The sequence below is a fragment of the Podarcis liolepis genome, assembly GCF_965112155.1.
Source record: "Podarcis liolepis genome assembly, chromosome: 3".
Lineage (NCBI taxonomy): Eukaryota > Metazoa > Chordata > Lepidosauria > Squamata > Lacertidae > Podarcis > Podarcis liolepis.
Genome location: NC_139557.1, coordinates 124,454,302 through 124,479,291, shown reverse-complemented (window position 1 = coordinate 124,479,291; position 24,990 = coordinate 124,454,302). Strand labels below are relative to the sequence as shown.

Here is a 24,990-nt window from a genome sequence, read left to right as displayed (position 1 = left end):
ATAAACCGAAGAAAATATTAGGATCTGCCCAGGCACGCCTACACGAGGGGGCTGAAGGTACCTCGACCCCCTTAGTATTGGGTTTAAGGGGTTCAGCGCCGCTGCGTGCTGAGGCAGCCCTGCATGCGCCATGCATTCTGTGGCGCAGGTCCAGTGTCCGGCTACTCCAGAGTGCTCAGCCTTCTCCATCATGCACACACGCTGTGCACAGGGGCCCCTCAATCTTGGGGGCAGCTTGGCACTTCTGGACCCAGCCTATTCTTCCCATTTTAAATGATTTTTTAAAACTAATTTTATTATTGTAATTTTGTGGGACCTTTGGGTGAAGTCTGGGTGAGAAATGCAACAGCAGCAGCAGCACCTAGATCTTTCCTCCAGGACTTCTCTAGATAGTTCCTGATTTGCCATCTAAAATCCCCTCCTGACACTCCGTTGCACCAAGAAATAGATGTCAGGGTGGGGCTGAGCAGAGATGGCTATAAACAGGCTGTAACTTGGAAGACCGTTGGGACAGGCGGCAATTTGTGTGGATGTGTGGCAGGTATGAAGAGCCTGCTGGATTAGGCCAGTGTCCAGCGCCGGATTTACGTATAAGCTAAACAAGGTCTAGCTTAGGGCCCCACTCTCTTGGGGCCCCAATTTTTTTTAAAGGAAAATATCTTTCCAAAATATAAGATAAAAAAACAAAATAAAACCTACATACAGCAAGAGGGGTTTGTGTTGTGTAGGCTCCTATTTTGTTATGTGCAGATGGATTTAGATACCTATTAGGTTCATAAATGACCATATAGTCAACACAAGAAAACAGCGAAAATTTGTTGTTGACAAAGGATAGCTGGACATATAAAGGGTCCCATTACTTTCAGTAGTTTAGGGCCTCATCCAACCTAAATCCGGCCCTGCCAGTCCTATCTAGTCCAGTATCCAGTTCTCTCTGTGGCCAACCAGATGCCTAGGGGAAGCCTGAGGCACACCGAGAGGCAGTGTGGTATAGTGGTTAGCGTTGGACTAGAACCTGGGAGACCCGGGTTGTGGAGCAGAGGCCTTGGGTCTGGCCCTGCAGGGCTCCTCTTAGGTTCTGATGTGGAGGGGCACCTGATGACCCATATTTGGGGAGCCTCAGGAAATTGAGCTCTCCGGCACAGAAGACACAGGTCCCCACATCCCACATCCCTATGGGACCGCCTCTCCTGGTCTGCCCCGCGGAGGACCTTAAGGTCCACAAATGGCAACATTTTGGAGGTCCCAAGTCGCAAGGACGTTAGATTGGTCTCAACTAGGGCCAGGGCCTTTTCAGTACTGGCCCCGACATGGTGGAACGCTCTGTCACAAGAGACCAGGGCCCTGCGGGACTTGACATCTTTCCGCAGGGCTTGCAAGACGGAGCTGTTCTGCCTGGCCTTTGGTTTGGACTCAGTCTGACCTTTATGTTTCCCTCCCCTTATGCTTTTGATCTATGGGCTACTTTTAAAATGAGGCTGTATTTTAAATTGCATTTTAACCTGTATTTTAAATAGGTTTCCCCCCGCCCCCATTATGTTTTTACTGTAATTTTACTGGTGTTAACCGCCCTGAGCCCGGCTCTGGCTGGGGAGGGCGGGGTATAAATAAAATTTATTATTATTATTATTACTACTACTACTACTATCCCACACTTGCCATAGTGAGCCCCCGGGCTGCAGTGCTCCTCAGCAGAAGGAAAGTCCTGCAAACAGTGATCCACTTACCATTTTCAACGTGGGCAAGTCTGTGCAGGAGAGGTAGCCACACAAGGCACTGGGGCGGCGGGTCAGCCATTAACGTGTCTAAAAACATGTTTAGCATGACCTTTTTCTGTGGAGAGAGGTCAAAGTGAGAGAAAAGCCAACTGCGGTCTGTTTCAGAAAAGACCAGTGAAGTTTCATCCTCCAAACACAAAGCACTGCCAGAATTGAGGCTGTCTTAAAAGCTGATTTCAACTGTGCAGTTAAACACATGCTCAAATCTCTCTCACTATTTAGTATTTTATTTAGAATATTTATCTCCCGACTTTACAGACCCCAGACTCTCTCATAAAACAGCTTATGGAAGATTCTCACAAAGCCATTTCCAGAGTGGCGGCTGTGTTATGCTGCTGCAGAAGGACAGGAAAATGTCCTACGATGCATCTAGTGGTCTTCAAGGTCCCACAAGACTTTGCAATCTTTAGCAGAAGAACCACAGTGAGGTGTAGCAGCAGGAACAGAAGTAACACAGGGCTGGAGCCAGACCTAGGCTTCAACCCTGACTCCACTTACCCATGAGTAAACGTGGGCCGCTCTGGGCTCCACTGGAGAAGGTGTGGGACATTAGATCGACTGATCGATCTGCTAAGTAGGCATGCTTAGACTAGCAGCCTTAGCCTGTCAAGGCTTCTGCCCCATTTATTTCACTGGGGCTGAAATGCAACTAACTTCAGCAGAACCCAGAGGACACCCCTTTGTCTTCAACTGGGCACTTTCCTCTCTGGAGGCTCACAGGGATCCATATGAGGCTTCTCCAGGCTGCGTCACCCATTCCCACCAGGATCAGTCGATGCAGTTTGTGGGCTTGAGCGGCTGTGGCAACTTCCTCCTCACACCTTGGACGTGGACCCCAGGAAGGAAGGAAGGAAACTGCCTGTGATCCCTTTGCACCACACAACCCGCCCCCTCCTCCAGAGGGAGAGCCCCCTTTGCACCCTGTGGGACAGTGGGTGGAGTGTCTCTTCTGTGGACAACTCACAGCTCCCCTCTATGGGAAGAGCTTGGTATCAGTTGCGATGGCACAGGGTGCCTCCTGATTCCCCCACATGCCATGTTCTTCCAGGCTCCTGCCTTGGGCTCCCTGTCTCCTTGGAAGCTTCCTCACTCCGCTGCCCTTTCGGGAGTGCTCCCTGCATCTCAGATAAGAGCAGCAGGGAGAGTCTCCAAGTCTTTTCACCTTCTCCTTCCAGTAGCGGTTTTAGCTTGAAATGGGTGCAGGGTGCAGAATACTGGAACAGCTCCCCTTAATGAATGTTAAAATGTTATGGTTTTTAGGAACAAAGGGGTACAGTGATATAAGGCCAGAATATAAAGAGGACTAAGAGGACAGAGGTTGGAAAGTAACAATTGGGAGTTGCTGTGAGATTTTGGACCTTGGGATGCAGAAAGGAGGGGTATGGGGAAGTCCAAGAAAAGAGGTTTATGAAAATATGTTTGAAATTATACGTGTATGTCTGTCTTTTTAAGTGTTTGTTTGTTTCGTAAAAACTTTGTAAAACCAATAAAAATTTTATTAAAAAAAACAACAAAAAACAGAATACTGGAACAGCTCCCTCAAGGTCAATGCCCCTTCCAGGTCATCATCAGATGCCCCTTCCAGGTCATCGCCAGTTAAAAGCCACTGTCTGCCTGGAATCTCCCCAACCCCCCAGCCAAGGTTTACCATTAGCTCCCATTGATCAGGAGAAATAATAATAATAATAATTAATTTTCCCCCGCCCATCTGGCTGGGTTTCCCCAGCCACTCTGGGCGGCTTCCAACAGAACACTAAAATACAATAACCTGTTAAACATTAAAAGCTTCCCTAAAGAGGGCTGCCTTCAGATGTCTTCTAAAAGTTTGGTAGTTATTTTTCTCTTTGACATCTGGTGGAAGGGTGTTCCACAGGGCGGGTGCCACCACCGAGAAGGCCCTCTGCCTGGTTCCCTGTAACCTCACTTCTTGCAGTGGGGGAACAGCCAGAAGGCCCTCGGGCTGTATCTAAGTGTCCGGGCTGAACGATGGAGGTGGAGACGCTCCTTCAGGTATACTGGACCAAGGCCGTTTAGGGCTTTAAAGGTTAGCACCAACACTTTGAATTGTGCTCGGAAACGTACTGGGAGCCAGTATAGGTCTTTCAAGACCGGTGTTATATGGTCTCAGCGGCCGCTCCCAGTCACCAGTCTAGCTGCCATATTCTGGATTAGTTGTAGTTTCCGGGTCACCTTCAAAGGTGGCCCCACATAGAGCGCATTGCAGCAGTCCAAGCGGAAGATAACCAGAGCATACACCACTCTGGTAAGACAGTCTGCGGGCAGGGAGGGTCTCAGCCTGTGTACCAGATGGAGCTGGTAGACAGCTGCCCTGGACACAGAATTGACCTGCAGCTCTATGGACAGGTGTGAGTCCAAAATGACTCCCAGGCTGCGCACCTGGTCCTTTATGGGCACAGTTATCCCATTCAGGACCAGGGAGTCCCCCACACCCGCCCGCCTCCTGTCCGCCCAAAAACAGTCCTTCTGTCTTGTCAGGATTCAACCTCAATCTGTTAGCTGCCATCCATCCAGGCGCCTTCTCACAGAGCTGACCTGCTTTGGTTACCGCCAGCTGTAGACCAAATGCGTGTGTGTAATTTTTATTATTTTCTTTTTTAATATATATAAAAAATTTTATTCACTTTTCACAAATTTTTAAACAAATACGAATAACACAAACAAACACAAAAACAAATAACAAGTATAATTTCAGATCCTTATTTTCTTGTAACTTCTTTCTCCGACTTCCCCATACCTCCCCTTTCTGCATTCTATTTTCAAATTTTTCCCAGCAAATCCTTACTCTTAATTTTGTTTAATTTACATCCTCTATTTTTCTTTAAGCTTAACCCTTACAGCTGTAAACCCCTTAGTTTTTAAAACCAGCATCATTCTAACGTTCAATAATTTTACAATATTTCTTAAGATAGTTTTTGAATTTCTTCCAATCTTCTCCTGCCGCCTCTGTAATTTTTATTATTTTCTAATTGTCTCTCTCACACACAGACTTTGTGCTCCATGTTGACTTAATCAGGTAGCTTAAACTGATCCCAGAACCAGGCGGAGTTCCCAGGGGAACTGCAGCTGTATCGCCTCTTCTACTGGACTCCAGCTTGGAGGTTCCATTGGAAGAAGCAGCAGCAGCAGCAGCAGCAGCAGCACAGAAAGCCTTTAGCCCAGGATCTCCTCCAAACCTTCCCCTTTCAAAAACTTTACCTGCTGGGAGAAACACGTCCGCACAGAGTTTTCCGTGTACCCAAAGGAAGGCCCTTCAAACACAGCTGTGGGAAGTTTCAGAACCTCTCTCAGAAACTGGTCAAACTTTGAAAATATCATCAGGCCGTTGGAATCCGACATCTGAGAGAAGATATCTAAAAAAACGCAAATCAAATTCGGATTAGCTGTAAACGCTGCCCTTGTGGAAAGGACACAACAAATACATCTACTTTTTGGAAACAAGAAGAATTACCTACGACTGAAGAATGGAGAATGAAATTAATGGAATATGCAGAACTTGATAAATTAACAGGAAGGATCCGGAACCGACGAGACCAGAGATTCACTGAAGACTGGATTAAATTTACAGATTATATGAAAAGTATATGTGATGACCAGATAACGTTTGTAAGCTCTCAGGAACCTCTGTGAGAATGTATGGTAGAAATATTGTTTAAAAAATAAGGTAAATTAAGATATTATTGTAGTGCAATATTAAATTAAGAAATGTGCAAGAAGTGATTAAGACGGAGAATTATCAGACATGTTGATGGAAGTAAAAAAAAAAAAGATGTTGGTGATAAATTGGATGTTTTGTTTTGTATAGTTTTATATTGGAAAACTAATAAAAATATATATATAAAAAACACCAATTACATCTACTTTTAAATTATTTCATGGCGGGGGGAGGCAATGTTTGCACCACAAGACTTTAAATAGGCTGTCAATGGCTCCTGGTCATGAACAGCCAGAGACAGGCATTCTTCTGGATACCAGCTGCTGGAAACCATAGAGGGAAAATTGCTCTTGTGTTCGGGTCTTGCTTGTGGGTTTTCCACAGGCATCTGGCTGGCCACTGGGAGAAACAGGAGGCTGGACTACAGGGGCCATTGGTCTGATCCAGCAAACTCTTCTTATGTTCTTCGTATACACCTTTCTATCACACCCCCCAAAAGCAAGTGACTTTTTGTCTTCTGTGCACTGAGAATTTCCCTCTAAACATGACAGGCCAATTTCTTCTTGGAGGAGGGGATAACACCTTTAGCAAGATTTCTAAACTTCTTTTAAAAAAGGGACTTGCCTTCTTAATCCTTTGCTGCACTCTGTCAAGTACTCCTGGAGGAGTGGCAGAAAGGAATTAACCGTGAATCTTATAAGGTTTGACACAAGCCAACCTAACACAGCTGTACTTGCGTGGAGAATGGAAGAACTATTCACCTGTATCTAGAATGAAGTTAAGAGGAAATCAGAACGCCAAATAGTCCTGAAAGCACAGCGCACAAAGCTTTGAGAACAGGAGCTCCACATGTGGAAGGATCAAGGCGGCGATGGAGAAGCATCTTGGCTCTGCTGGTGGTGGAGCGGAGGAGAAAGACAAGCCAACTGCAACACTTCTTCTATGAAGGAGGAGGATGAAGAAAAAGGACCTTCTGCACGCTAGCTGCCAAAATGTTCTTGTTGAGACAAGCCTACCCAGATGCTTAGAAATGCCGGTGTGAATTTTAATCTGCTAACTTCTTATATGTTTTAATGTACAGTGGTACCTTGGTTTATGAACTTAATCCATTCCGGAAGTCCGTTCTTAAACCAAAGCATTCTTAAACCAAGGCACACTTTCCCATAGAAAGTAACGCAAAATGGATTAATCTGTTCCAGACTTTTAAAAACGACCCCTAAATCAGCAATTTAACATGAATTTTACTATCTAACAAGACCATTGATCCATAAAATGAAAGCAATAATCAATGTACTGTACTATAAAATAAATAAAACAGTGTTCATAATCCAAAAAGTTAGTTAACTAGGCTGTTCGTAACCCGAGGTACCACTGTATTGTAATTTTTTCCTTATTTTATGGCTTTGTAATTTTGTAATCCCCTTTGAGGTTTTTGACACTCAAATGGTGTATACATTTCATGAAATTAATAAGCAGCAGGCCAGGAACTTGTAGGTTCTACAATCAGAAGGACTGTAAGAGAGCGAGGAAAGTTGATCAGGGCAAAGAGAAGCCAGGATGTCTGCTAGTTAAGCAGACAAATTGTGGATGACATAGTGGAAAAAGAACATCAAGAGCACACCCAGCCAGAGCAGAAAACAAGGCTCCTTTTGACCAATACTTCAGATGGACAGCCCATGGCCACCGCCTGATCCTGTCAGCCTTGTTCCCTGGCCGCCTCTGATCTCAAGAAGCACGGAAACAGAAGCTCCAGTCTGGAGGGGCAGCGTGAGCTCACAGGGTGCCAGAAAAGCCCAAAGAGGGGTTCAAGGAGAGGCATCCAGCCTGAATGTCAGGCAGCGTGAGGAAGAAGATCTTGAGTGCTGCTGAAGGGCAGCTGAGTCAGCAGTTATCTAATGTGAAATTATTTTCAATGCTAGGAAAAGAGGAGAGGGAAGATCAGCCTGATTTTGAACCCCAGGCATCAAAACGTTTCAGGCTGACCCTGTCTGGGAATTTTATTCTTGGGGAGAAAATTAGCACCACAATATTGCTGGACGCGGCTGGCGCTGTGGGTTAAACCACAGAGCCTAGGACTTGCCGATAGAAGATCAGCGGTTTGAATCCCTGCGACGGGCTGAGCTCCCGTTGCTCTGTCCCAGCTCCTGCCAACCTAGCAGTTCAAAAGCACATCAAAGTGCAAGTAGATAAATAGGCACAACTCCGGTGGGAAGGTAAACGGCGTTTCCGTGCGCTGCTCTGGTTCGCCAGAAGTGGCTTAGTCATACTGGCCACATGACCCGGACGCTGTACACCGGCTCCCTCGGCCAATAAAGCGAGATGAGTGCCGCAACCCCAGAGTTGGCCGCAACTGGACCTAATGGTCAGGGGCCCCTTTACCCCTTTACCTATTGCATTGTATTTTAATTTTATTTTAAAGTGGGGTAGGGGGAACAGAAAGCCCAGGATAAAAAATGATGCCTGCAGTGCCTACTGGAACTCCTAGTCCACAGCCAGGAAGAAGTTATTTATACACACCCAAGGACAGAAAGGTGTTAGGAACCAAGTCAAGTACTGATCTGCAGCAGGTGTGCCGCGAACTGAGCAGGCAGAGTCAGTTATTTGCAAAAGGACACTCAGGGATTGGCAGGAGAAAGCAGAGCCAAGTCCCCGGGCGAAAGAGGCTTAGGAGGGCGTCAAATGGAAGACGGCGACGAGAGAAACTCTGGTGGGCTGGAACTGGGAAAAGTGAAGGGTTGCGGCGGCCAAGGCAGCAGAAGAGAGGCCTGCCCAGAGCGGGAGAACAGCTGACTCCCATTCACCAGGGAAACCCCCAAAAGTGTTCCCAGTCAGCACCAGGCCTTCCTGAAGGCAGATCCAGCAGGCAAGACCAAGGAGAGAAATGGCAGGCACTCTCCCCCCCTGCCCCACATTGCTACTCTCAGCTGAGCCTCAAGTCTTCAGAGAAACGTTTTTCTCATTCTCACATAACTCCAGTGATACTTGTACTCAAGGGTCTGATCCAGCAACTTGATTCAGCAGACTCTTCCTGCACTCTTGTTACTGAACAGGTAAGCAGAAGAACACAAAACAAAGGATAGCTTCTACAGCTGATGGGGGGGGCATTTTTTTTACTTTTAAGGACAGGATAATGCAGTATCCTATCCCGAATTATCTCCTTAAAATACTCACATCTCAACTTGTCCAGAATCTTCCCACCGCACATGGTTGCCAACATGGCTTTTATGGAAAACACCGTCAACTTTCCGTGGCCCTCACTGTAAAAAAACAAACTGCAGTTCAATCAATCAATCAATCAATCAATCAATCATTTTATTTTTATGCTGCCTTTCCAAAGCTAAAACCATGCTCAGGGCAGCTTGCAACCCGGACGCTGCATGTTGTGGCAGGAGCAAGTCTATGATCCATTCATGCACAGACACAATTTATTCAGCAGGACAACACAAAAGCAACATTCAGGAAGTGTCCAAGAAGGAAAATTGCCCCACATTTTCCTGGCTGGTCATGGGGTGGAACATCTTATACAAGATGTGTGTGGGAGAGAGAGAGGGAGAGAGGGAGAGGGGGAGAGAGAGAGAGAAGGCTTCCGTTAGCTGCGCCCAACAGAGGTTATCGAAATAATGAGATGTGCTGAGATGTTTTTGCCTGCATCCATGCTGTCAAACGTGATTCTATTGCCATAAAGGGAAGGGGCATGCTTTTCAAACACTCCTAGCAGAATGAAGATGCACAAAGGTCCTTAGCCGATTGACACACAATTTTTCTAAGAGGATGACAAAATGCTTTCCACCTGAGCAAAACAAGAGGCCTTCTGATAAGAGACGCCTCTTCTGCACTGACTGGGCTACTTTGTACACATAGGAAGGCTATAAAGGAAAAAGGACTCCCAAGGATGCTATCAGCCCCCAAGTCTCAAAATATTAAGTAAACAGATCTCGTGATACATTATTGTACTTCCATCACGACACAACTTGTCCTCCTCTGGTCTACAAAGTCTTCTGCCTCCCAACTGCAACCATTGAGGAGGAAGAGGAGCAGATTCTACCTGAGAGGGCAGCTGCAGAAAGACAGAGAGCTCCCAGCCAAAACACCAGCAGAGTCTTCCCTGCCAGTAAAACCAAGTTTTCCATCTCTCTTGCCCAAGAGCGCACACTGTTCCAACACGCACAGCAGAAAAACGTCAACAGCTGCCAGCCAGGTGAAATGAAGCAAAGCCTATCTTGAGGAGTTTTTGGCTCTCCTGCTCTTGGCTGGGATTAGAGGCTTACACATTGCTCCACAATGGCCTAAAATTGGGGATGAGGTTGATTACTGGAGATTCACAAGTGAAACTGCTGCTTCACCTTCATGTTCAGCCCCAAGGAAAGAGGCCAAAGGGACTAGGAAGGGGTAGGGCTGGTACCCACAACTGGGTACAACATGCTCTCCCCTGCAGTAGCACAGAACGTGTAACTTGGGTGTGCAACTCCATGGGGAAACGTTAGCTCGAGCCAGCCTTTGGCAACAACTGCTGCAGCAATTTCCATGCCCCCAGCAGCTTGTGTAAAGGCACCTTTGGAGAGAGGTTGCGAGGAAGGCTCCTTTTAGCCTCATGGAATTGGACTGCACCATTCTAAAAATGTAGTTTTTGAATCCACACATTCAGGTGGAAAAAACCCCATCACCCTCTATAACCTTTCAATTGGTCAGATTTCTTGGCGTGTGGAATCCAAAACTGAGCAACGGGGTTTGAAGTGTGTGTGCGCTGCAGGGTCACGTCCTGGGCCCATGCTCACTTTGCGGCAGGAACATTCGTTCCGCTTTTAATTGCTGACAGAGCAGATGACTACAGCACATGAGCTCACAAATCTGTCTGGATCTGCAGCCTGAAGGAACACCGAGACACCACAGGGGGATAAACCACCTTGCTCAAAGAAGGGCTCTGAGGATGAAACACGGGTGTGAGTCTCTGTCGAGGGCCAACGCCTGCTCTAGCCCAGGGGTGGCCAAGGCCTCAGGCTCTGCCCCAGCCCACGCATTGGCTGCCGGGAAGCAACGCAGCCTGGAGGAGAGAGAAGCCCCTGACCTGTCATATGCTGCTATCATGAAGTTGAGGAGAAGGCTGATGGATTGCTCCACGCTGATCTGGTGAGTAGAAGGAAGGCGTTTGTTCAGCTGGTAGTAGATGGAGGAAATGATGGTTTCTAATCGAGACACATTGATCTCCGTGTTGTGATCCAATGTGTTAAGGCCATTATCTCGGAAGGCTTCAATCATATTCCAGATATCCACAAGGTGAACTGGAAGAGAAAGGGAAAAGACAAGTTTTACAGTGGTGCCCCGCAAGACGAATGCCTCGCAAGACGGAAAACCCGCTAGACGAAAGGGTTTTCCGTTTTTGAGCTGCTTCGCAAGACGATTTTCCCTATGGGCTTGCTGTGCAAGACGGAAACGTCTTGCGAGTGTTCGCTTCCCCCCCTTTTTCTAAGCCGCTAAGCCGCTAATAGCCGTTTAGCCGCTAATCCGCTAAGCCTTTAATAGCTGCTAAGCCTTTAATAGCCGCTAAACCGCTAATAGCGCTAATCCGCTAAGCCGCTAATAGGGTTGCTTCGCAAGACGAAAAAACCGCTAGACGAAGAGACTCGCTGAACGGATTAATTTCGTCTTGCGAGGCACCACTGTACTCCTAACTGATGCAAGTTTGGCTGCGTTTTTATGAAGCATCCCTACCGTAAAACACAGTGACTTTTCCAGGAATTTCCTTCTACAGGCACAGCTCATGTGGGTGGCTGGCTGGACAGCTATCCTATCTGTTAGGGACTCCTTAGTTGCAGTTTGTGCATTGCAGGGGGTTGGACTAGATGACCCCTTGGGTCCCTTCAACTCTTATGAGTCTTTGTGCATTCTGCTAACTCTTCAGCCAACAGAGTCAAGCTGCTCTCTGCCAGCTTTCTCCAGGGGTTCCGCCAGAGCTGTCAAATTACAGCTGAGGCTCCATGATTATCTGGGCATTTCTCTTCACAGTCTTAACTTGGCGTTGCAAGACTGAAATTCAGTTTACATGGCCAATCTTTGTGGCTGGCTGTCCAGGGTTGGGTGTAGACTTGCGCTTGCCTTATCAGTACACAAGGAAGAGGGGAAAGCCTGGCTGAGGAAAAAGTGGTGTGGGGAGAAACTGCACCCCCTCACCACCCCCAGTCAGCCTCCAACAACCAGCCTCCTTGGCCCCAGCACTGAGGCAGCATGAGCGTGGCCACGTGCAGAAGTATATTTTGGCAGACTGAGGATGCATTGCATCAACTTTGGGGGATGCATTTTGGCTAGGAAACAGGACAGAAATCCAGTAAGGTGAGTAGCACCCCTCCCCTCCTGGTCGCACTACACAAGGCCAGACGCTGCAAATACAGCATCTTGTCTGGATTCAATAACTGGGCGTTGCTGCCTGCCTGCCTCCCCCAAACACAGTTCCCTTCTTGTTAAACCTAAAGCTAAGCCACAGTTGTTTGTTTTCCCATTACCAGATGTCCCCATAGTGCTGTTTCCACAGATACAGCAGCCCCTGGTGGCAAAACACAAAGAGAAGCCCCTTGAGAACAGCCAGGCTTTCCTTATTCTAACAGGGAAGGATGGAGAGGGTGGGGGGCTGTTAGTCCACTGAACTCTGCTTGCAAGCAAGCAAGCAAGCAAGCGACTGCCCCCTTGCATGGAGTGTGTGGGGGGGGGGAGATGGAGGATGGGCCAACCACCCAAGGGTGGGGTGTGGATGGCAGGAAAAACCACAACACTTCTCTCTTAGGTGTGACACTCTCTAATGATCCACATGGAAGAGGGCAGGGTAGGGTCTTTCAGCTCCACTGGATCAGGGCCCCAGCCCTTTACTTTCTACCCCAAATACGGCCATGCCACATGATGATCTTGCCATGGCCCTTGCATTCTCTAGGACATGATTCCCTGCTTCTTTTTTATCGCTTAGGTGACTTCCAGATGACATGTTGATTGAGCACTCATCCTGATTTGGTTACATGGCATCCTCTGTCTATTGAGTGAGTTGTTCTGATTCTTTTGTGTCGAGCGATTGTTATTCTGCACTTTCTGGGAGGAGCAGGGGTTTGTTGCTCAGGCAGCCCAAGCCCACTTGAATTGTGTAACCTGAATTTCCCAGGATGCCACTCCATCTCTCCCACAAAATACTGGCTGTCTGGAAGCGGCCTCCTCATTCCTCTCTTTGCCATGTGACCCTGCCCAACAGACTCTTCCTGTGACATTTCCAAACTAACAAGAACGTGCTCAGTGCCAGAGAGTCCAATTACACACCCAGAGAGAGAGCTTCCTCCCAGCAGGCTGTTTCCTCCTCTCAACATCATTTCTAAGTCACACGGCTTTCTCCATGCCTCTTTTTTTTAAAATAAATTTTTATTGTTTTTCCATACAATTATACATTTTTATCCAAATTTCAACAAATTGTCTCTTTTTGAGCTTCCTTCAGCGTCTCTGAGAATCATCCATATTTTATCTTTAATTACACATTCCCTTCTTTCGTATTGCCATTAAACTTCCCTTCCCCTACTATTTCATATTAACAATACTTCTCGATTTTTACAGTGCCTCTTGAAATCCCACTAACGTTGTGTTCACATCACATACATTTTTCAGATAATCTACAAACCATGCCTCTTCAACACACCCCTCTCTTGCACATTGCCCTGTGGTTTATGCACAGCTACAACACTTTACTCCTGTCTGAACACTGCCCTTCACTTGGTCATTCAAGTTTTCTGTGTGTGATCTTCAAGCGTGTACTTCAAAGCACCAGACTGTCCCCTGGCCAGAAGAAAGCGCATCATGGGATCTTCCAAATAAAAGCTAGTCTTTGTGTGCCTCACATGGATCAACAGGAGCACATCAGCACATGACAACAAGGACATTGTGCAAAGGAGGTGGAGGCACAGAAAGCTTTTCCCAGCTTGGCATTACCACTTTTTATTTTGTCTATCTTTTCCCCAAACAATGCAAGGTTTGGGTTGATTTGTTCTTATTGTGCGCTGAGTCAGTGCAATACAGAGGAGTTTATGCGAAGATAAATCTTGACATGTGCACTTATCTAAGATGTTTCTACAGAGGGTGGAACTTTTCACTTACGATTACATCTTTTTTGCACAAATCTCAGTTTGCAGGCAGTCCGATACGTTGACAATCTGATGACGTCGAAGTTCTGAGCCCCTGTGAATTAGAAGCAAGAGAGTTCTTGTCTTATAGTGAGAAGAGGCCTTGGATCACATCCCGGCACAGAATCCATTTCCCAACTGCACTTTTGGCCTAGTTTTCAAGACAGCTGGTAATTCTGTGTCAGAACTATTAATTTCCTTCACTTCCTTTCTGAATCATTTCCTATGAAATAACTTAAAATAGCACAACAGTGAAAACATCAATAAAGCACATATACCGTATTTTTCGCTCCATTGGACGCACCGGACCATAGGAGGGGGAGAACAAGGGGGGGGAAATTTTCTTGTTCTCCCCCTCTAAAACAGGGTGCGTTCAAGGTACATTCACCAGAGCTTGTGGGGCTGGCGGTGGGGGGAAGCGCTGCTTTCCCCCACCGCTAGCCTCAAAGATCCCTGAAGCCTTTGGAGCGCAGTGCCCCGCTGCCCTACAGAGGTTTGCACGCTGCCATCCCCAAGCTAGAACAGCGAGACGGAGCCCTCCGTCTCACTGTTCTGGCTTGGGAACAGCCTTGCTAGCTTCTGCAGGACAGCAGGGTGAAGGCACCCCACTGCCCTGGAGAGGCTTTGCGCGCAGCCATCCCCAAGCTAGAACCGCGAGACGGAGCGCTCCGCAGTGCTCCGTCTTCCTGTTCTGGCTTTGGGCTTAGCGCCGCAGCCTGCATTCGCTCTATAGGACGCACACACATTTCCCCTTAATTTTTGGAGGGGAAAATGTGCGTCCTATAGAACGAAAAATACGGTAATACTACGTCATGCCCTATGTCAATCACCCACCCGCAGCCCCAATACTCCTCCAATCAGTGGATGACCATTTGTGGCTTTTTTGTTGGACCTCAAAAAGGTCTTGCCCAGGTGTGCATTCTGGAGCTCTTACCTGCTAAACATTATAACAATTCATACACTTAAAAACAAACAAATGTTTTCACAGGAACATTTAACTAACCTATTTCTGTGATTGCCTTTAGGATGTTGATTACACAATATTTTTGTTCTCCTAGTGATGCTTTAAAAATAATCTGTCAGTATTTGAGCAATAAAGGAATCCTGTCCTTTTAAGGCCCCACGACATGTTGGCAAACAGCCTCAGAGCCTTGCCTCTCTCTCTCTTTCCTCATTTTTGTAGCTACCCTTGGCAATACCAGCAGCCTCCTCCTAGATGGCATTTCCCCAAGTATCTCAAGGAAAATGGTCAGGGATGGAAACTGAGGATCAAGCATGGAACAGGGAGCTGGATTCCCAAAAGCTGAGAGCTAAGGTAGACCCTCGTCCCCAGAATTCAACTGATGCTTCATTAGGGTGTCATGGGATGTGAGATGAGGTAACCACTAGATGTTATTTGAAGACTGAAACGTGTAAACGTACAAGCTTCGCAAACACCCCTGGTATTTGAAGTGTGACACCCCAAAACTCTCAAGTGGAACCAATTTAGTTAAAAATTATTATTATTAAAACAAAAAAACCCATGTTATTAAATATTTGTTTTACAATTTCAAATAAACATTTTACAAACTTTAAAATATCCAGCGACTTCTCTTCTCTTTCCATGGTTCATTTTAACATGCTTTCAAAAGACTGCACAACGTTATTTTGTGAAGTTGTCAGCTACAGCAGAGTTCCACTTACTCATTTCCATAAACAGCTGCCTCTTCTCCGCCATCGTTCTCCTCCTCTTCCCGCTCTCCTCAATCATCCTAAAGACACAAAGTGAGAGGTTCAGCCCCATTGGCTTCTCTTGCTAAGCCAGCCTGCAGGGGGTTCGTGAAGTTTCCGTATTAATCTGATCTAGAAAGTCACACAGGAAACAGAGAACAGAAACCACTAGGAAAGTGAACCACGCCAATTACTTTGGTAGTCTGAGAGCTGGGATGTATGCAGAGCAGGGGGGGGAAATGCTAGCAAGATAAAGAAACCTCCTCCTGCGATTTTGTTTTAAATACAGACCCAGGTACAAGTGGGAAAGAAGAGGGCAACTTTATTTTGCAAAACAGGCTGACAGGAGTGAGATGGTTGCTTTTGCTTTAGGAAATAAAAATGACACTAAAAACTTCTGCCACCTCCGTTTTGCAAACAGCGCTGACTTAGAAACAGGCAGCTCTCCATTGTAGCTCCTTCTCCAGCATTGTGTCTGAGTAATACTGATGATTCCCTTGCTTTTGCTAAGTTAGTCTTCCACGTTAGCCACCAGAAAAGCTACTGGGACGACAGCATTTCTGCATTTGTTTGCAAGGTCTACCTTGAAAGTGCAGGAGGTTTCAATGGGAGCAGGTGTGCAGCTCCTCTCCCACTGCCCTGGAGGAGCAAAACCTTTTCTTTCCATTCGGGACAACTTTATCACATGAAGCCCAGGAGTGGAATTCCTATTTTCATGGAAGGAATGTTTTTGCAAAACAAAACAAAAAAACCCTGTTTGGCTATGAACATACGGCCTGCTTGGCCTCTCCCACTGATTTCGCTGCTCAGTCAGTTCTCTGAAAGACAACTATCAGCAGGATCAGCGGAGTCGTGCGATGCTCCTTAGATATGGCAAAGAAGAACTAGCCTTGCCTTTTCTGTCCAGTTGCCTTTCACAAAAGTCCTGGTATTCTAAACAGTAGTAGCAGTAGCCTAAATGCATTCCCACATGTGCCAAGAGTTTTTGGAATGCTAAATTTAAAAAGATAATGCAAATTCTTTCCTCATTATTTTTCTGATGTAAGAAATCAGATGTGGAAAAGGAAGGTGCATGTCAAAAGGGAAATGTAAGGTAGAAGTAGTGGTAACGGAAGGGGCTGACGGAAGCGTGCCCTGTGACTTCTGCCTCGGAAGGCAGGATTAGCTAAAATAATTTAAAAAGTTTAAAAGTCACATGCCTGGGTAGCCTTACTGGTGATCCCAGGGAGGCATCATAGTTTAATAAATAATAATAATAATTTATTATTTATACCCCGCCCATCTGGCTGGGTTTCCCCAGCCACTCTGGGCGGCTTCCAACAAAACACTAAAATACAATAACCTATTAAACATTAAAAGCTTCCCTAAACAGAGCTGCCTTTAGATGTCTTCTAAAAGTTTGGTAGTTGTTTTTCTCTTTGACATCTGCTGGGAGGCGTTCCACAGGGTAGGTGCCACTACTGAGAAGGCCCTCTGCCTGGTTCCCTGTAACTTGGCTTCTCGCAGGGAGGGAACCGCCAGAAGGCCCTCGGCGCTGGACCTCTGTGTCCGGGCAGAATGATGGGGGTGGAGATGCTCCTTCAGGTCTAGTGGGCTGAGGCCGTTTAGGGCTTTAAAGGTCAGCACCAGCACTTTGAATTGTGCTCAGAAACGTACTGGGAGCCAGTGTAGGTCTTTCAAGACCGGTGTTATGTGGTCTCGGCGGCCACTCCCAGTCACCAGTCTAGCTGCCGCATTCTGGATTAGTTGCAGTTTCCAGGTCACTTTCAAAGGTAGCCCCACGTAGAGCGCATTGCAGTAGTCCAAGCGGGAGATAACCAGAGCATGTTTACTGGGGCAAGGGTGCCACACCAAGGAGCTGCTCTCTTGGCCAATACTACAGGACCTATTTTAACAGGTTTCGCTCTTCTTGGAGCTCATCAGCTGTAGGTAACGGCCTATTTTGCAATACTTTCTCAACGGGAATGTGATGATCAGATGGTCAGGAACACGGAGCACCATTTGCCTCTAAGCCCTACTCAACCCCACCTTCCAATGACACAATGTATTACAGCATGCATTATCTCTGAAATCTGAGATAGCTGTTGTCCAACATCTGATGTGCAAAAATTAAAATTAAAAAAACCAGCTGGCCAGATTCCTGGCCAGGTGTAGGCGGAAACAGCTGCCTGGCCACATTTGCCACTGGTTTGTGTCTGAGACGCTTAGTGGCAGGTGTGAGCTCCTTTTGAATAAGAACTCAGGGACCAGGTCATCAGCCTCTAACACAGCTTTAGCATGTGATATAAGATAGCAAGGTAAGCATCATTAAGTTCAACAGGAATTCCTCCCAGGTAAATCTCTCTCTCTCTATATATATATATCTGCAGTCTGCCTGCCTGCCTGTCTTTCTTTCTTTCTTATTTATTTATTTTAGTTGCCCTTACTAACCCAAAATCCTTAGTTATTTGAATGCAATCTACAATACTAGGCAATTACAATTCTATATACACTTAAACTCTTTGTCTGCATTGGATTCCTTGGCCTTCTACAGCATGTGAAATAAACTGACCACTATGTTTGGAAATACATACAGCAAAACACACACACACACCAAGCTCAGAAAAAGTTGTTTCAATCTGTACATACTTTTTGTTCTCCTAAGTCAGAGGAAGAGAAATCATTTTGGCCAGTAGGCCAAATCTTAATCTCCTCAACCTCTTGTGGACCAAGTTTGACAACCACCTGATATCATAGTGACACCAGGAGATACTGAACTTAGAAGCCTCACTTGTCAGGATTTCAAAGTGCAGGTTTGAAGGAGAACCATGGAGGTTGTTGGAAAGCCCTGTGCTGCGCTTTGAAGACCCAACAACCAAGTCTGCAAAACATAGCACTGGGAGGGAAAAGAGACTTCCATGGTTAAACGGAAACTGTGTCCCCTTCCTTGTGCAAGGCATGAGCTGAGAGGTGGCTGGGTGGGATCATGCTTTGCTCCAGAAAAGAGACAACCAGGAGCTCACTTTAAGCTCTTGATTTTCCTTTGAAGCCCTGCCCTTACCTGCCCACCTTTGATGTCAGGTCTAGTGTCAAGTGTAGGGCAGGCAGGTGTGGCTTCCTGGAGATGACTTGGTGAGCCAAATGGGGAGACCTGCTGGGCCAAGTCTGGCCTGCAGGCATGAGGTTCTCCACCGATGGTCCTAAGGCCATGCAGGGTGGGGTAACCAGAAGGACAAAAACAGAGACAGCTGATGGTTCAGAAACCAATTAGGATAAAGCCTGAGATGGTAGTATTTTCATGGACATATTATCTAATGTGATAAGAGTCCAAAAGAGCATTGTGCAGAGTTCAAAACTTTAATAATAAGGCTTTGCCATCCCCTCTTTCTTCCTCACTGCAGTCACCTGTGTCCTTGGTAAAAGCCCCTCCCAAGGATTAGGAGGAGCACCAGGAAAGGTTTGGGACGTGGCCTGGAGGCTGCAGATGAACACTGAAGGAGATACCTCTGGCACAAAAGGAAACATATTCTACCCACACAAGCACCTTTTGCATCCACGCCAATGTTGAGCTCAACAATATCCAGATTCCAGACACTCCTTGATGCACTGATCTCTCAGGCTGGATGCAGACCTCAGGCTCCTTCCACCACACAAGAGCGGAAAGCGCCATGCATCCCTTTGCCACCTTGGCTAAACAAAGGTTGCAGGTTCTTGGTGTTGCATTTTGAAGGTGGCAATTGTATAGAGGGCACACTGCCTATAACACTTATACCCTGACTTTCAACATTTACAGGACAATTTACAGATGGATGGATTTTTGCCCATTCCAATAAACTTCCTTTTCTGGTATTGGAAATGAAAGATGATTAATGAGTACATTTGTAATTGTTGTTTGAATAAAAGTGATGCACTTACACTTTTTAATTCCATATATGTATGTACCATACAGTATTACTTTTATATTTTATATGCATTTTATATTCTTAAACTAAACTGAGTTTAGCTCTAATAAGAAAGATATTTCAATATTTCCCAAAATATATGTTTTCCAAGGCTTTATCTGGTGGACTTATCCCTAAGGTTCCCCCTTCAGCCATATCAGCCAAGTATCAAAATAACTCTGCTTTCTACTTTTCATAGTACAGCAGCCACACAGCTCTGGAAAACAAGGCAAAGCTCCTACAACTGTACATTTTTTAATGGAATTACATGAGAATAGAGTAATGACTGCTGAGATTTCACTGTTTTACAATGTTTTACTCATTTTACCATTTTAAATTATTTTGCTGCCTAGCAAAAACATAGGAAATTGAACAGGATACAACGGATACCTAGGATTGTACCCATTTCTCTGCATGCTTAGATCTGCTGTCACAATTGGCAATTCTATTTCTTCCCCATGTGTCCCCCCAAAATATACCCTGGAGGGTCCCCCAACCCTCCAGAGCAGATTTTGAGGGAGGGCTGCAGAGCACAGGAGAGGAAGTGTCAGTCTGTGGCCCCAGTGAAGCACGGATCACACTGGCTTAGTCCACAAAGTAACCAAAATGTTTTACACTGGACAAAAGTTTTTTATTCATCAGTCGGAGGGGGGGGGGGGACACAGCACGACTCTGATGCGACTTTGCAAATTTAGATTTGGAGACACACACACACACACAGAGATCACATTATTTTGACAAGCTTCATTATTTCGCCAGAGAGAAAAATTACAGAGATTCAAATTTGGAGTTCAAGTTGGCTGACGACAGACAGAAATTTCCACACCCTCAGGAGTGCCTCTGTGCTGTAACTCAAAGTTAACCAATCCAGATACATGTACCTTGGTTCCTGAACGGCTTAGTTGCCAAACAAATCAGCTCCTGAACATCGCAAACCCGGAAGTAAGTGTTGCGGTTTGCGAACATTTTTCAGAAGCCGGGTGTCCAGTGAGGCTTCCGCTTGAGTGCAGGAAGTTCCTGGAGCCTATCGGAAGCCGCGCCTTGGTTTTTGAATGGTTTCGGGAGTTGAATGGACTCCTGGAACGGATGAAGTTCGAGAACCAAGGTACCACTGTACTATGCTGGACATTTAGCATTAAACTTGCACTTAGCATGTAACTATGGCTCCTGTTCATCTTATCTAGGACAAAGCAGAAGGGAACTAATAATAATAATAAAATAATAATAATAATAATAATAGCCCACCCTTCTGGCTGGGTTTCCCCACCGAGCTCACTTTTTCTGCACGATTTTGAGCCTGCTGTGTAGGCTGTGGAATCTTAATTACACCTTCTGAGCTTACAGAACATTTAGCTACGGCACGACCATACTCTTTAAGAGATAAATTCTATAGTGTAACCCCTGCTCCGAGTACACAACTGCCATCTATTCTCCTACACAACCTGTAGGATGTGAGCGGCACATTAGCTGACACCACTACGACTCACTTTTGCAAAACTACTACGGTATAATTTTCTTCCCACAAGGGCAAACCTCTCCTAGTCCAATTACAATCCACTGCGGACAGAACGTGAGATTCTACTTTTAGGTTACATTTGCATATGCTGTTGCTCTGGAGACCTTCCCTGAACAAACACACGAACAAAAGGTAAAGCAACAGGGACTCTGCCCCTGCTTGCTCCACTAGGCAAGACAGCCACTCCCCCTTGCCAACTCCCCACCCTTTACAACTCACCCCAATCCTCACTATCTCCCCACAGCTTTTGCCACCCCCATGCTGCCCGTCCCCCACGCTGAAGGAAGAGGGCAGCCACGTGAACTGCATACATTCTTACGTACCTAGCTTTGTTTTAATTTTTATTAAATCTGCACACCACCCTTCATCCCAGGATCATGGGGCAATTCACAGCATAAAAATGCAGAATGGGAACACAACATATATAATAAAACAAGAACAAAAACTAAGAACACTTGTGCCACATTTTCATATACAGAGCTGGGGCAAGGCATCCTAACTTCACTGCTTTTCATTTCTTTTCAGGCAATGGCATTGTTTCAGTCCTGCAACAAGCGTGCCACAGAGCTGCATGGGAATATATCATGGCTTATTCTTTCAGCTAGGTTGGCAGGAGCAGGGACTGAGCAACGAGAGCTCACCCCGTCGCGGGGATTCGAACCACTGACCTTCTGATCGGCAAGTCCTAGACTCTGTGGTTTAACCCATAGCGCCACCTGCGTCCTGCCAACCTAGCAGTTCGAAAGCACCTCAAAGTGCAAGTAGATCAATAGGTACCGCTCTGGTGGGAAGGTAAACGGCGTTTCCATGCGCTGCTCTGGTTCGCCAGAAGCGGCTTAGTCCTGCTGGCCACATGACCCGGAAGCTGTACGCCGGCTCCCTTGGCCAGTAAAGCGAGATGAGCACCGCAACCCCAGAGTCGGCCACGACTGGACCTAATGGTCAGGGGTCCCTTTACCTTTACCTATTCTTTCAGCACAACAGAATTCACATGGGCAGCTACTAACTCTTCCAGAGATAGCCAAGTCTGAACCAAAGGCATCAACATGGGTGTGCTTAGCAAGAGAGATTCTCTCATTATGGAACTGAGATCTCAAAGAAGGCCACACAATCCTCTAATCCAGGGTATCCAACATGGCAACCACCAGGTGCTTTGGACTACAACTCCCAGCATCCCTGACCACTGGCCGTGCAGAGTGGGACCAACAGGGACTGAAGTCCAACATATCTGGAAAGTGGCTATCCTAACTCCAATGGATCTTCTTGACAATGGAGAGTTACCGGTACTTGTCCTAGCTGGGTTCAAGAGTCTCTAATATTGCTATCCTAAACTTGCGTCTCTCATGCCATGGAGGCCTTTCTGTCACTTTGGTCGGTGGCATGAACTTATATGACCATTATACTGCAAAATAATACCTGAGTGAGATTATATTCTCTACCTGAGGCCGTGCATTCTGTTGAAGTAACTCCAAAAGAAGATTCAGGAAATCCAACAGTTACAAGTTCCCCACGACAAATCTGTTATTACGCCAAAGACTTCACTCTCTCCTGGCTAAGAGACTAGTCCAGTAATTCCTCATACAGCCTGATGAAGACTTACTGTATTCACGTGAATCTACTGCGCACCTCAATTTTCAAAACCTTGGAACCAATAAAGTATTTGCTGGTGAATGTAAATGCACCATCAAATCTAATGCACATCCTAATTTTGGTGACATAATTTGGCCCCAAAAAAGTGACATTTGAGTAAATGCGGGACAATAAAAAGCTGATCAAGTCACAGATGCCTTTTGGAGCACAACACTTCCTTTTCCTAAGAGCAATATTCATTTCAATCTGGCAAGTTTTGCCCACAGCAATCGTTTGACCTAGCCTGTTTGGCCTTTCCTTGCAGTTTGCAAAGAAAAGAAAAGAAAGGATTTTGATTCCCTTAAACGGCAGGCCAGAACAACTTTTCTTTTCAGGAGATGGCCATTCTGAAGGAAAGCAACTAGGTGGATTTAATGCAGGAGGGATCAAGGCAGAAGACAGCAGAATCAAGGCAAGAAGCGACTGCAGAATAAGCCGCAGGTAGAGCGAAACAGCAGGATCAATGACATGGCGTGCATGTTCTGCTGGCGGAAAGCATGGGCTGCTATTGAGAAGTCGGACTGTGGAGAGCCAAGATCCACTTAAATCAAGTTTGTTGGGAAGGACTAGGGAACAACACCAAAGCACAAGTCAACAAGAGGAAAAGGGTCATATTTTCTAAAAAAAATAAATTGATCTGAATTGCCTCCAGCTCTGAAACTTATTACAATGCAATACTGGAAGCGACTTTTTAAAATTTAAGTGGGGGATGAAGAAGAAGAGATCACATGTCGCGGTTCAAGCCTAGTCAAAAGCAAACTTTTAAATAAGCTGACTGGCAGCTTTTCTGGTTTTGCAGGCACCATGCACAATGTGCTCCCTGCAGCACAGCTGCTGCTTCCACTGCACAGCCTCCATTGAAATTAATGGAGGCTGCACAACAGCACTTGACAAACTGCACCTGCCTTCTTCTAATGCAAGACTGTGTCGCCATTGCATTTTCAGCAGCAGCTTTTCTCCTCCTCCTCTCCCCTCTTCAGTAAAAGAAAACCCCCACGTAGCAATGCAGGCAGTTGCTGTTTATGAATAACAGAGCTGTATGCTGAGAGAACATTAGCTCTGAAAGGAAAACTCTGTTTATCTCACCCCAGTTCTGCAGCAGAACAGATGGAGGCAGCCGCAAACAGAGAGCGCCAAATCCTCTGGGCACACACCCCCCCCCCAATTCCTGGGCCCATGGAAAAAAGCAGTACAAACCAGAAGATCTGGCTGCTTGTTTTCAATCTGTGTGTGAACTCTACCAACCCATAACTCTCCACGCATCCTTACCTAGCACATAACCACTTTCCTCCCTCCCTCTGCCTAGCCTTGGCATCAAGACATTCAAGCCTGCAAGGGCAGCAAGGATGAAGATTGGGAGCAAGAGAGACCCCTGAGCTCTACAGAGCTCCATCTCCCCGAAAAAGAGCCTGTCAGGAGGACCCTTGCGGAGCAACCCTGGCATCTGGTATCATTCAGGTGTTTTAGACTGTGCTTATTGGGTTGTTTTGGTCTTGTGAGCCATTTTGAGTGCTTCTCTCTGTTTATAACACAGAAAATAAGTTTTACAGATAAAATTAATTAAAAAAACTCCTTCTCCACCTTGTCTCCTTAGCTTCCCAAATATCAGAAGGCTCAGGAAGTGTGCAGTGTTCATCAACAGAACCTCACATATAGTCTCTCCACCCAACCCATCCTTCCTCAAGTGATTCTCAACACTGACCATCCCACCTGGTCAGCATCTGGTCTGATCAAAAGGGGCTCTGGGGAGTGGTCTCAGAAGGCTTGGGAGAGTAGTTAGCCACAATGTGTGGCTCCCACAGAGTGAGAATGTGGCCACCATCCTGACGCAGCAAACTGCAGAGGCCAGCTGCCCACAGTAGCTTCAGCTTCTGGTGACTGGAAGAACATAAGTGGCGAGTTCCTATTCCATTTTATGTACGTTGTTTTATATACTTATGGAATCTGCATTAAACCTACTCTAACCTTTATAATCTAGCATTTCACAGCAGTTTGCTCACAACTTCAGATTACCACTGCTTCCATGTTCTTTTCCTTCTCAAGTGTGTTCTTTGGGAGACAGAACCAGCAATACAAGAATTAAGGCTGGAAGAAACTGCCTTAGTACCAAGACACCAATCTCTGAGACTGGCTCCCAAGAAGTTCAAGATGTTTTTCCAGCTTGATGAAGGGCCTTAAATGTGATCAAAGATTGCCTCAACATCACACAAGAGCTTAAACCTTCCCCCTATGAGTTGCTGCCATTAAGCTAATTCTAGGAGGCACACAGCCTTAGGATGACGTACCCTTAACCTTTCAGCATGATGAAATGCACTATTCATTCCCACTCTTTCACAACCCACGCCAGTGTATAGCCAAGACAATGCTGCCAATTACACTTGAGTAGGGCTTTGCCAAAGACATTTCAAACATCTAAATGTCAGTCCTTTGCCCTTCCTGAAGCCATCCTCCCAAGTTGTATACATGAAAGATTCAAGCAGTTCTTCAGACCCTAAAGAGCGAGCCCTATGACCAGAGGGGAGCAAGTGCCCTCACGGGGGAAGGCGGCTCGGCCGGCCAAAGCAGCATTTTAATGCCTACAATTGACCTGCAGAGCTACTAACTTCGTAAACACATTATG

General features: G+C 46.2%; 1 protein-coding gene across 6 annotated transcripts in view; it reads right to left on the bottom strand.

Moving 5' to 3' along the window:
* The window catches only part of DTNB (dystrobrevin beta), a 109,877-nt gene that overhangs the window by 80,036 nt on the left and 4,851 nt on the right, over window positions 1-24,990 (bottom strand). For all 6 annotated transcript variants that reach the window (XM_083494428.1, XM_083494431.1, XM_083494429.1 and 3 more), the window contains exons 2-7: window positions 15,279-15,346; window positions 13,570-13,650; window positions 10,517-10,730; window positions 8,623-8,708; window positions 4,995-5,149; window positions 1,728-1,833 (exon numbers count right to left, since the gene is read on the bottom strand). In XM_083494428.1, the coding sequence (XP_083350554.1) occupies window positions 1,728-1,833; window positions 4,995-5,149; window positions 8,623-8,708; window positions 10,517-10,730; window positions 13,570-13,650; window positions 15,279-15,345 (709 nt within the window). In that variant the 5' untranslated portion in view covers window position 15,346. The remainder of the gene's footprint in view (window positions 1-1,727; window positions 1,834-4,994; window positions 5,150-8,622; window positions 8,709-10,516; window positions 10,731-13,569; window positions 13,651-15,278; window positions 15,347-24,990) is intronic.